This window comes from Anoplolepis gracilipes, chromosome 6, assembly GCF_047496725.1.
Source record: "Anoplolepis gracilipes chromosome 6, ASM4749672v1, whole genome shotgun sequence".
NCBI classification, from domain to species: Eukaryota; Metazoa; Arthropoda; class Insecta; order Hymenoptera; family Formicidae; genus Anoplolepis; species Anoplolepis gracilipes.
In genome coordinates, this window is record NC_132975.1 from 3,386,033 (window position 1) to 3,400,583 (window position 14,551).

A 14,551-nucleotide genomic window follows, 5' to 3' on the forward strand; every position below is an offset into this window, starting at 1 on the left:
ACTGACAAAAAAGACATAATTTAAATTATACTTTTAGTACTTGTTCTTTTAGGCTTTATATACATGTTATGAAAACTTGAGTACGAGTTATTTAAGTCTGAACACGCCACGTAGCGGCAAACAAAGGAACACGTATATTATAAAATGGATCTTTTTTGTCTTGTCGAAAAGATGATGAAAAAGACATCTTTTCGTCGACTAAAATTAATTATGACTTTAAGAAGACATCTTTTAAAAAATGATTTTTTTTGTAGGTAGAAAGATATTCTTTTAGACATCTTTTAGGCTTGTCAGAAAGATAACTTAAAAAAGACATCTTTTCGTCATCTTTTAATTTTCAGTGCTATCAGTGTATTCAGTGGGATTGTCTTAATAAGTACAGTCTTAATATAATGTGTATATATATAATTTTGAATTAAAAAATTAATTTTTGTTTTATTTATAGAAACGTAAAAAATACGTTTCTTAAACCATGATTTTAAATATGTTTCTGTTGAAACGTTTCTTATTGTTGCTTGACGGTTAAAAAATATTGGATACGTTTAGAAAACGTTTATAAAACGAACATGTGTTACCTGGGCTTTCTTCTTGACGTTATTACTTTTATTTAAAAGCCTTATAAATTATTATTTTTATCTAAAACATTTTCTAAAATAACTGCATTTTTAGATATTTGACAGTTCTACATAAAAGAATTACCCTATGTATATATGAATCTATCTTTTTTCTATATTTATCTATATAGATTTTTTTTTGTCTTTATATTCAAATGTATTATAATTGTTTCATGAAAACGAATATTTTAATCATCACATTTTATTTACTATATTGGGAACTTGATCAAAATAAGTTTCATCTATAGAGACGTAATCATCTCTTTTAAGCATCTCATAGCATAGCTCAAGGTTGATAACTAATACGTAAATAAGTGAATCTGTATAGCCTGTATAGTTTTTTAAATGTGTTTGTGAAATTCCACGAATTTATTAAAACCAGTTTTTCTCACTTTGCTGACGAAAGGATATATAAATGATAGGCCCGCATTGAAGAGATTGCAGAGTTTATTTATTTGTTAAAATCGAACAATCCAGTTAGTCACTTAACAGAAGCAAAGTTGATAAAATTTAAACGAATTCAAAAAAATATTGAATAATTAAAGTCTCGAGTGGAATAATTTTTTGTGTATAACAGAAGATTAATATTTTAAATAATTAGAGGAAAGAACTATTAAAAAAAATAAGAATATAAACAATTGATCAAGTTCCCAAGTTTCTTTTTTTTTTATTTAAAAAATTGAGATCATTGCTCATCGAAAATGAGATTTCTCATAAATATTTTGCTGATAATCGTGATATTGGTGACCATTATGATGTCATCTACAATTTGTCAAAAGAATGAAACATCGACACATGAAACATCATCACACAAAACACGGAACCTTACATCTCGTTTACGAACGCAGAGTATTATAGTTGTCCCAAATAGAAACATCGTTAGTCATGTCCTTTGTCCGGATGGTCAAAAGAAAGATAATCATGGAAGATGTCACACGGTCCTTTAATACAGTACAAGGTAACTAGTAATTCAACATATAAACATTTAACTCCGTTTTATGCGTTTTATACAAATTGTATTTGAAGACAGAAAAACATTTTTTGTCGAAAAATACATTTCAATTTTCTTTCATTAAAATTTAATTGGAAATGATATCTTTTTGACAGCTTTTGATGTTATAATATTAAATAATTCGAGACTTACACATATGCTTAAAATAAAAAAATTTTGTTAAAGTTTAACTAAAAATTCGCCAAACATCTTTAATTTTAATAATTGATAATTAAATTTGAAATTTAACTAAAAGAAATGTACAATATTTATTCGCATAAATTTATTTTAAATAATAACAAGAAAGAAAAAACTTGTTCTTTTGAGGAGAATGATTTGAGTCTTTACAATGTTTATGCTTTTATTCTTCTCATAATTAATCTTTTTTATTTAATATAAACTCCTCACAACAATTAGAGGAATACTTGAGTTTTCTTAAAAAATAGACATAATTTACCCATGTAGCACATGTTCGTTTTATAAACGTTTCCTAAACGTATCCAATATTTTTTAACCGTCAAGCACCAATAAGAAACGTTTCAACAGAAACATTTTTAAAATCATGGTTTAAGAAACGTATATTTTACGTTTCTATAAATAGAACAAAAATTAATGTTTTAATTCAAAATTATATATATACACATTATTAAGACTGTACTTATTAAGACGATCCCCAGATAGCACAGAAAATTAAAAGATGTCTAAAAGATGTCTTCTAAAAGTCATAATTACGTTAAGTCGACGAAAAGATGACTTTTTGATCATCTTTTCGACAAAACAAAAAAGATCTATTTTATAATATACTAATATAATATAATTTTATAATATTTTATAATATTTTATAATATTTTATAATATAGTGTTCTTTTGATTGCCGCTACGTGGCGTGTTCAGACTCGTATTCAAGTTTTCATAACATGTATATAAAACCTAAAAGAACAAGTACTACTAAAAGTATAATTTAAATTATGTCTTTTTTGTCAATTTGACTTCTGATGTAATCTCGACAAGAGATTCAAAACATGAAAATAGATGGATTTATATCTATATTTGCATTATTTTATTGAATCTGTGGATAAACAAATTTTTTACAAATAAAGGAAAAAAATCGTATTTTGATAGTTTCTTAAACGTTTTTTTTGTTAGAAAATGACGTTTCCCTTAACGTTTTTTAAGTGGACATTTTAACCAATCAGAAACGTTTTTAAAAACCGGTTTTAAAACGTTTCGCAGAAACATTTGTGAAACGTTTTTGAAACGAATATGTGCTACTTGGGTTAACTAGCTGTACCTAGGTAGCACATGTTCGTTTTATAAACGTATCCAATATTTTTTAACCGTCGACCTCCAATAAGCACCAATAAGAAACGTTTCAACAAAAACATTTTTAAAATCATGGTTTAAGAAACGTATTTTTTACGTTTCTATAAATAGAACAAAAATTAATTTTTTAATTCAAAATTATATATATATATATACACATTATTAAGACTGTACTTATTAAGACGATCCCCAGCACAGAAAATTAAAAGATGACGAAAAGATGTCTTTTTTAAATTATCTTTCTGACAAGGCTAAAAGATGTCTAAAAGGATATCTTTCTACCTACAAAAAAAGTCATTTTTTAAAAGATGTCTTCTAATAGTCATAATTAATTTTAGTCGACGAGAAGATGTCTTTTTCATCATCTTTTCGACAAGACAAAAAGATCTATTTTATAATATACGTGTTCCTTTGTTTGCCACTACGTGGCGTGTTCAAACTTAAATAACTCGTATTCAAGTTTTCATAACATGTATATAAAGCCTAAAAGAACAGGTAGGTACTAAAAGTATAATTTATCACCCGGTAAAAAATTTGTTATGTATAATCATATATGATATATGACCATATAAAATTATATAGAAATATATAAAATTTTATATAAGTTATGTATAATTATATATAATTTTATATGACTTGTTGTATAATTATATATAATTTTATATTAATGTTGGCTAAATGTCAGTCAACGATAATATAAAATTATGCATGCTATACATAACTATACATAACTTATACAGAATTTTATATATTTCTATATACTTTTATATATGAAGAATATAATTTTATATGAGAATATAATTATATATGAGAAATTTTTTACCGGGCAGTTACGTTTTCTACATGTAAAAATTACGAAACTCACAGAAACATTAAAAATAATGGTAAGCTTTTGAAAGTAGAGGTTTCAAACTTTGAACTCTTTTTTTAAATTTAAATTCATTTTTCACAAAGTTACAGCTGGTTGAATTTTGTCTAATTTTTTTAAGAAAATTCAAGTGTTCTAATTGTTGTGAGGAGTTTATAAAAAATTAAGACATTTCTTGAAAAAAAAGTACAATTATATTATAAAATATGAAAACAAAGCGCGTAAATTGCTAATTGCTTAATATTATATATTAATCTTCGATTCTATCATTATTCAAGTTGATTGAGCCTATAGAAAACCTGATGATTTATAAAGAATTGGTTAAAGAAATTTTCACAATTTCGCGATAATTTAGAAATCAATTTAACAAGAATAGCATGTACGTTCCAAAAGATCAATCAAGTATTTGCCTTTCTTGAGTAATAGATCGACAAAGTTACACTCTTGCTAAAAACAAGCATTGTTATCCCCCTATACGCGAAAATGCTATTGTGAATCTCAGGAAGAATGTGAAACCTGTTAAAATTTTTTCTAACGAATATTTCAACTATTTTCATATTCACGCGTAAGAAGTTTTTATAGTTCAACAAAGTTCAACGATTTTAAACGCGAGCATGGGAAGAGAAAGATGGGTGATTCCGTGAGCGGATTGACCGGTCGATGGATCTTTGGAAAATTCGCGATAGTTACGACAGTTTGTTGAAGAGCAACTTTGCTACTACTATCGACTAGGTCCGCGAGCAAGTTGGTAACTTTAGTGTAATTTTACAACATCCACCCATTCACTTGTTGCCATCCTCTTGTATATGCGCGGGAGCAAGCAAGAGCGCGAGTCAGACTATCATTAGAGAGCGAGACACATAATAAGACCGCTTGGTTGCGATATGCGTCTTTTGTACTCTCTACTCTTGCCGTGTTCAGTTTCGCCGATTCTCAAAGGCAAACATGATCGTGACTTCTCACAGACACTCCGCTGTCAAAATGACATAACTCTGCTACCATATATGTAAATGTTCGATGTTGTATGCAACTATGATTTTAAATGTCTATTTCTCTCCTTATACCGACCGAGTTCTAACCTAACAAAACAATATATTTAATAAATATAAAAGTTGCAATTTATATACATAAAATAAAATAGGTTTTCCCTTCTCAGAATTGCATGAAAGAATATTTGTGAACTTTTAGAAATGAGCTTAGAAGCCTAAAAAAAAAGTATTCCTTTGAAAACAACCCAAGCAGCACATATTCGTTTCAAAAACGTTTCACAAATGTTTCTGCGAAACGTTTTAGAACCGGCTTTTGAAAACGTTTCTGATTGGTTAAAATGTCCACTTAAAAAAAACGTTAAGGAAAACGTCATTTTCTAACAAAAAAAAAACGTTTAAGAAACTGTCAAAATACGATTTTTTTCCTTTATTTATGAAAAATTTGTTTATCCACAGATTCAATAAAATAATGCATGTATGGATATAATCCATCTATTTTCATCACGTTCTGAATCTCTTGTCGAGATTACATCAGAAGTCAAATTGACAAAAAAGACATAATTTAAATTATACTTTTAGTACCTGTTCTTTTAGGCTTTATATACATGTTATGAAAACTTGAATACAAGTTATAGTTAAGTCTGAACACGCCACGTAGCAGTAAACAAAGGAACACGTATATTATCTTTTTTTTTTTTTTTTTTCTTGTCGAAAAGATGATCAAAAAGACATTTTTTCGTCGACTAAAATTAATTATGACTTTTAGAAGACATATTTAAAAAAATTACTTTTTTTGTAGGTAGAAAGATATTCTTTTAGACATCTTTTAGCCTTGTCAGAAAGATAATTTAAAAAAGACATCTTTTTGTCTTCTTTTAATTTTCTGTGCTATCTGGGGATTGTCTTAATAAGTACAGTCTTAATAATATGTATATATATAATTTTGAATTAAAAAATTAATTTTTGTTCTATTTATAGAAACGTAAATACGTTTCTTAAACCATGATTTAAAAAATGTTTCTATTGAAACGTTTCTTATTGGTGCTTGACGGTTAAAAAATATTGGATACGTTTAGAAAATGTTTAGAAAACGAACATGTGCTACCTGGGAAATGTTGTGCTGCACAATACAGGAATACTTTTTTTCTTGGCTTCTAAGCTCATTTCTAAAAGTTCACAAATATTCTCTCATGCAATTCTGAAAGGGGAAAACCTATTTTATTTTATGTATATAAATTGCAACTTTTATATTAAGTAAATATATTGTTTTGTTAGGTTAGAACTCGGTCGATACTTCAGTATCCCCTTAACCATTTGCGCATCTGTGCGATTGTTTTAAAATTTTTAATGTTCTAATAATTTATAATCAACATTGTATTTATATATAATTATACAGGGTGTTTGGAAATTAAACCGACAAACTTTCAGAGGTTGTCGGGGGCACCGAGAGGATCATTTTTGGCAAATGAATCTAAAGTCGGAAACGTCGCTATGGTCAGGTCGAGATCAACTTGAATTTTTTAAATAAAACCGCCTAGTTTACATCGCATATTTTTGTAACCCTCCTCGAAACCTTTACAAAACATTATTATCTACTTTGGATCAGCCGTTTCAAAGTTATTCAGTTTTTCTTCCGACCTTTTTCTAACACTCTGTGTGCCACAGCACTGTAACGACACGTTTCCGACCCTAGGTTCATTTGCGAAAAATGATCTTTTTGGTGCCCCTGACAATTTCTGAAAGTTTGTCGGTTTAATTTCCAAACATCCTGTATATATTATAAATATAATATAAAAATATGTATAAAAAAATTATGTATATATATTATATTTATAATACACACACACACACACGCACGCACATATTAGATGTCTTGTAATTGGTGAAAAACCGATTAATGGCAGATTCTTAAAATCATTTAGAGATGATTTTTCCTCAGCGAAAATGTCGAGGCATCAATAATTTTTGAATTATAAACGATTGAAAAGAAGGCGCTTTTCGTAAACTAAACTTTTTGGAGTTAAAAAATTATCAAAACTACATTCTTCAATTAATTTCAGATAGAGTTTATTCTAATAGAATTTTAATAAAAAAATATATAAAAATATATAAAATAACAAAAATTGGACACTTGCAAAAAATGACAACGTTTCTCGATATTTTCGTTGAGGAAAAATCAACTACAAATAATCTCAAGAATCGACCATTAGCAGGTTTTTCATCAATTACAGGGGATTACACCCTATATATATTATATGTCCATCATATTGTCCATCATCTCGCCAGCTTGAATTTTTAAAAAACACGTACGCATATATAATTATATAAGTACAATTGATTATATATGTATAATATAATTAAATCAAAATCAAGTAAACCAAAATAATAAATAAATTGTGAAAGTATAATATTTTTTTAAAGTAGAAATAAAATATAAGATTTACATAAAATAGTATAAACATTCATAAATAAATAAATGAATAATTATTGATGCGTCACGCGCAAACGCGTAAATGTAAAGTGTAAGCAACATATTTTCTGAAGTATAACGGAGAGTGTAAAATTAGCAAGGGACAAGTAAAATTGCTCCCAAAGATAATCTAACGTAGTGGCTATCCGAGAATAATTTATAATAAATAAATACTTTATGCAATGTTTCAGCTTCTGAGATCTCTCTGTTAGGATGTTACGGAGATGAATTTGAAAAACTAAAATATTTTATATCTCACGAACGGTTACAAATAATTGAATGAAAAAAAAATAGAAAGTCATCAAAAGAATATTATATATTTTTCTCAAACGTCTATGTAATATGCTGGTGCATAAAAAAAATTAAGATCTTTTAAGATTTTTTTTTTAAATGAATCCTTCAAGTGACTCTCTCGAAAAAAGTTAAGAATAAATCTTGTTTTGTACTATTTATATGAAAAATTGGCCACCTGTTTTATGTTTTTCCAAATTACACTAATTCACAACACATGCGTAGATTTCGTTAATTGTTAATAAACTAATTTTGTCACTACATAAAGTATCCTATTATAACCATAGTTCTAATTTTTCTCAACTATCATTTAATTCCATTTATACGATAGATAATTTGCTAAAATCCATCAAATACAAATTTTTCGAAGTAATTTGAAAAAGATTTCAAAATTTTAATCACTGGTTTATTTGTCAAACGATGATATTTCAAATATAAAATATTTGAAAAGAAACACCAGTCATCATCAGTGGTAAAAAAAACAGAACCTTGTTGACAGAAATTGTGGTCCGCATATTGCTGCAATTATACATGTATATTATTTATTACATTTTTATCTCAAATTTTAAAACCAGCAAAAATATAATTTAAAATGTTTTACAGCGAAAATATTGCTGCCGTTATAAATGATGATGGTGAAAGGAAGATTGAAAAATTATATAGTAAAACTTATTTTTATTATTTTTTAATATAAATATATAATATTCCTGTTATTATAATATTAAATGTAATTTTATATATAGTATTTTTACAGTATTAAATATTGTAATACTCTCTGTAAAAATAATAATTAATTAAGTAACGTATTTGATTCAAAAATAATAAAACACAGGTAAAAATTGTCACCTTTTTTAACCTATTTCCACTAAATCAAACCAGTTGACCAATTTTTCATATAAATAATATAAAAAAAGTTTATTCTCAATTTTTTTCACACGAAGAGTTTATTTTAAAAAGTCCTTAATTTTTTTACGCGCATTGCCATATTACATAAATATTTGAAAAAAATATTCCTTTAGTAATGCTCTTTATATATTTTTTTTTATTCAATTATCTGTAATCATTCGTGAAATATAAAATATTTTAGTTTTTCAAACTTACCTCCGTAACATCCTAATGGGGAGATCTCGGAAGCTGAAACGTTGCATAAAGTATTTACTCATTATAAGTTACTCTCAGATAGCCACGTTAGATTATCTTTGGGAGTAATTTTATTATATTTATCCCGCTATATTCTATTAGTTGGAATTTTTATTTAATTATTGTTAAAAATAATGTTATTATTTTTAATGATATATATCAAAGTAATTTTCGTTGTAAAAGCTAATAATAATACACAGTATTATTTTGTTAACTCTAAGATTTTTCTTATAGAATTTCTATGTCATATTTGCCGTATAAAGTTAATGGAAATATAAAATGTAATTATAAATTCAATTTGTCATAATAATGTTATCATAATTTCATCTTATACATTTAAAGATAAAGAATTTTGCAATATTGAACAGACAGATATGTATGTAAGGCGCTTTTCTTCAGAAAGCGGGTTTCTTACGAGAAAAGAAAGAGAGATAAAAAAAGCTTCTCTACTTCTTTATCAATATAAGTACAATGCTTGGCGAGCTTCACCGAAACAATAAATATAATAACAAACAGATTTGGTGAAAAAATATTATTTCCAAAACAATATTGTTACCTTGTACGACTGAATAAATAAAAAAAAAGAAATATATATATATATATATATATATATATATATACTACGCAAAAAAATTAAAACTACTTTCTTCCACATAAAAAGGCCAATTTTCAAGTAGTTGTAACTTCCTTAAAAATAATTAGAATAAGATCAATAAAAAAGCGTTTCAAAGCTTGAAATTTCTAGTTTTAGAATCTTTAAGTGAATTTAAATTCTTTCTATTTGTTACAAAATAACATTGTAAGAAAGTGACGTCCATCGATTGAACAAATTTTTCAAAAGTTTGTCCAAGAATACCGAATTAAAAAAAGTTCTAGCACGACTTCATTAATTGGATGTTAAAGAGCAGAGTTTTAGCTTTAATTTCTTTTTTTAACAAATGTTTTATGATTTTGATATTCATTATTAAAGCAAAATCAAGCTATTGACTTTAAACGCTTATAACTAGTACAAAAATGATCGTACAATAATCATTAATTTAAGTTTTTAAAATGTACAAAAAAAAACCTAACACTTAAATGCATAAATGCATTATTAAAAATTTATATATGTATATATCTCATTAATTTAAATTTTTGAAATATACAAACAAAATTTAACACTTGGGCCTTTTGTACGAGTAACTGGAATGCTTTTTACTTGTAAATATTGTAGAATTTATGAAAATTTTAGTTTTTTTGTTAATTTTTCTTAATTTAAATAAAAAACAGATAAAAGTGCAATTTTTACTTGATTCTTAAGTAACAATTACGCTTTAAAAATGAATAATGATTAAAAAACGATAGAAGTATTTTAAAATGCTAACTTTTCTCTTTAAATTGCTTTTCTAATGATTATTGTACGATCATTTTTTCACTAATTTTAAGCGTTCAAATTCAGTAGCTGGATTTTGCTTTAACAATGAGTATCTCGACGAAAAAAAAATTGACATAAAATACAAGATATTTCGTAAAATATTCATTTCTCGATTATCTTACCCTTATACTTTTATGCACAGAATAATGAGACAAATCAATTGGTGTAAAGAAAACACATAGTTATTTTTAAAAAAATCTGAATTTGCAACTAGCAGTTACACAATTTTACTTTAACATAATTATGTGTTTTAATTACGCCAATTGATTTGTCTCGTTATTCTGTGCATAAAAGTATTAGGGTAAGATAATCGAGATGAATGTTTTACAAAATATCTTGTATTTTATGTCAAAATATTGCAACTTTGAAGCCTTATAACTCGAAAAGTTTTTAATGAAAAAAACATTTTATCATAGTGTTTTGGAAAGCTCTCGAAGTCAGCTACAAGAATATGTAACAAAAAATAGGGGGTGCCATTTAAAAAAATTGAGGTGACCTTCAAATGACTCTTCAAGGTCAGATCAATGATACCATCTTATGGCCTCCTCGAAACCATACAACTTTTGCCTGAAACATTTTTCTCTCCCAGGCTTGGTTTTCGAGATATTCGACTGGAGGAATTAAAATGGGACACCCTGTATATACACACACACACATATATATATATATATATATATATATATATATATATATATATGATAAATAATATGTATATAGTGAAAAAATATTTCTCAGTAGGTTAAAAAATTTGACGTTTTATTTTCTTTTTTATCTATAATACTTTTCGTGAAAAACTGGTATGTTAGATGTGTTGCATTTGTTTTCTTATTTTTATATTAAACTATAGAGATATGTACGTTTATTGACTGATATCCAATGATTATGAAATAGTCAATATAAAATTTACATACAAAATACGTTAATTTACATTATTGATTCTGTGATAAAGTCACGTGAATAAAGTTTGTTAAAAGATATTCAAGAAAATAACGCTTTTAAAAACTCGTGATAAAAAACCTGGCAAGTTAGTCGACATATAGTTAATTAGAGACAAACCTGTACATCGTTGCAATTCCCCTCGAGAACTTATTACGTTTAAAATATCGGATATTATGTCAGATTTTTATTCATTTATCCATTTTTTCTTTTTTCTTTTCAAATTCATTAACAAAAAAGATCGCCTTTATAAAGCACGTTTAGAAAATGATAGCTTTGCGGTAAAATGAAGCACCGTAACTGAATATTATCCGATTCTTAAATTAACAGCGTCATTAAAAAAATTCAATGTAGATATAAATATGCGATCTTTGATATTGGTTTTCTCTTTTTATATTACAGCGATACGGGTGTTTTATTACAAATGGTGGTGGTGTCACTGATCTACTGATCAAATTTACGTTACAATTACGTCGAAGTGACATTGGTGATTTATAAAACTTTTTAAAACAAACGGTTACAATAATACGAGAAAAGCAATAATAAGAATTCTGATACTTTAATAATTAAACTGAAATTAATTGTTTTGTAAAGAAAGAGAAATTCGGAAAATAAAGTCTCATATTACTGAAAATATTAATTACTGTTATTATAATTACTTTCTTCATTGTACAATATAATTTAAACAATTGTACTGTTAAATGAGTTTTGAGAAATGAAAGTAGATTGTTAGCTCTTTATTTCGATATAAAAAAAATTGCTAATAAAGCATTATATTTTCATGCGCAATACCATTCAGTGAAAATATGTTGTCTAAAAGATTCTTCAATCTTCTCAAATACTTTGATATTTGGATTTTCAGATCTTTAGAAATCTTTGAAGTTTATATTCTAAGGTTCTTAGTATACCCTACATACCGTGAAATTCCACAAAAGCTCCGTTTATCTATTCTCAAAACTGTGTGAATGTATGCAAATGTACTTTAAATACATCCTATTGTACGTATGTACAGGGTGTTTTGTCAACATACAGCTCAGTACGACCGGTTACCAGCCTATAGGAGCGGAAAGTCGGTAATGCAGGAAGAGATCATATTATAATATTCTTTTAGATATATGTTTTAAAATATTTATGTCACAAGTTTGCTATTTTGTTGCAATTTAATTTCTTCTTCTAACAGCTTATTGCGTGTTAATGGCGTAACAGCTAGTATACTTCGTCGAAAATGTATTATCTATTCTTGCATTACCGACTTTCCGTTCCAATGGATAGGCAACCGGTTGTACTGAGCTGTATGTTAACGAAACATCCTGTACATTGAAACTACCGAACTAAATTGAAAATCATAAAATTGAGAGATTCTGCGAGTAGATTTTATGTACCTTTAAAAAGATCTAAACATCCCAGTAGCACATATTCATTTCAAAAACATTTCACAAATATTTCTGCGAAACGTTTTAGAACCGGCTTTTGAAAACGTTTCTGATTGGTTAAAATATCCACTTAAGAAACGTTAAAGGAAACGTCATTTTCTAACAAAAAAAAAAAAGTTTAAGAAACTGTCAAAATACGGTTTCTTTCTTGTATTTGTGAAATATTTGTTTATTCACAGATTCAATAAAATAATGCATATATAGATATAATCTATCTATTTTCATCATGTTCTGAATCTCTTGTCAAGATTACATCAGAAGTCAAACTGACAAAAAAGACATAATTTAAATTATACTTCTAGTACCTGTTCTTTTAGGCTTTATATACATGTTATGAAAACTTGAGTACGAGTTATTTAAGTCTGAACACGCCACGTAGCGGCAAACAAAGGAACACGTATATTATGAAATAGATCTTTTTTGTCTTGTCGAAAAGATGATAAAAAAGACATCTTTTCGTCGACTAAAATTAATTATGACTTTTAGAAGACATCTTTCAAAAGATGACTTTTTTGTAGGTAGAAACATATTTTTTTAGACATCTTTTAGCCTTATCAGAAAGATAACTTAAAAAAGACATCTTTTCGTCATCTTTTAATTTTCTGTGCTATCTGGGGATCGTCTTAATAAGTACAGTCTTAATAATGTGTATATATATATATATATATATATATATATATATATATATATATATATATATATAATCGACTAACTTATCAGTTTTTTTATCATATTTTAAAATTTTTTATATTGTTATTTTCTTGAAAAATGTCTTTAAAAAAACATTGTTCAAGCGACTCTCAATAGATTTTATCACTTCATATAAGCCAAACAAATATTATTGCATATATATACATATGTATATATATATGTATACTCTTAAAATTACTATATATATTTAAAAATATATAGAAATATATAAAAATTAATTTTTAATTCAGTACACCGCAATTAAAATGTACTACAATACGTTAAATAAAAAAATTACCTTATCGATATTGAAATTATACATTAGGTATCTCGATTGTTTACGTGCTTTATTTGTATCATTCATTATCCATTGACTTTCAATAAATCTATCATTATTTTGAAAATAATTTAGTAATAATTATATATATATATATATATATATATATATATATATATATATATATATATATATATATTGATAATGATGTTTTACATAATCAAAATTTAAAATACTTACCTATACATGTGGAAAGATTAAATAAATAATAAAAATGCAGACTAAAGTATAAAAAAGTAATGACATCGTCTGTCTGATCTAAATCGATCAAAAAGTAATTAAACAAGTCATGTTCAAAATTTAACGGCACAAAGAATCGAGACTTACTTGAAGAAATAGGTATCGTTGACGTATCCAAAGAAGGGTACTGTGTAGGTCAGCATCCAGATATTACCACCTCCGCAGTCGTAATACGGTTTCGACCACCTGCCATCCTCGTATTTCACTGTCAGGATTTCGTCCTCCTCCCTTTCCGTGTGCACGCTTTCGTTCAACGTATAGGTGTGGAATCCTGGAACAGAGAAACCATTAAATAGGTCGAGTCCATTCCTCCCCGAAATTTAATTAAAGGATCCGTATTCTATAATGGCAATCTAATTACTCTACTTGATTGATTAATTTTTAATTCAACATACCACAATTAATATGTACTACTAATATCCAATGGTGTATAAATTAATTATTACATACATTATTAGTATATTAAAAATTAATTGTGGTACATTAAATCAAAAATTACGCTGTCAATATTGAAATTATACATTAGGTATCATCTCGATTGTTTACATGCTTTATTCGTTTTATTTATTATCTATTGACTTTTAATAAATGTATTATTATTTTAAAAATAATTTATTAATAATTATTTATTTAAATTATGTTAAAGATCGGAAATCAATACAATTCAAAAATATAAAAATGTCATTTAATCTTAGAAAGCATAATTTTTTTTAAATCTTATGTTACTTGTTTTTACGTACCAAATTAGTTACGTAACTAATTTATTTTTAATTCTTACTATATTTACTATATTATTTAACACTAATTATTAATTA

The 14,551-nt window shown here is 26.4% G+C and overlaps 1 protein-coding gene across 2 annotated transcripts in view; it reads right to left on the reverse strand.

Annotated features, from left to right (window-relative positions):
* The window catches only part of LOC140667296 (uncharacterized), a 154,663-nt gene that overhangs the window by 101,090 nt on the left and 39,022 nt on the right, over positions 1–14,551 (reverse strand). For both annotated transcript variants that reach the window (XM_072895089.1, XM_072895088.1), the window contains exon 3: positions 13,824–14,007. In XM_072895089.1, the coding sequence (XP_072751190.1) occupies positions 13,824–14,007 (184 nt within the window). The remainder of the gene's footprint in view (positions 1–13,823; positions 14,008–14,551) is intronic.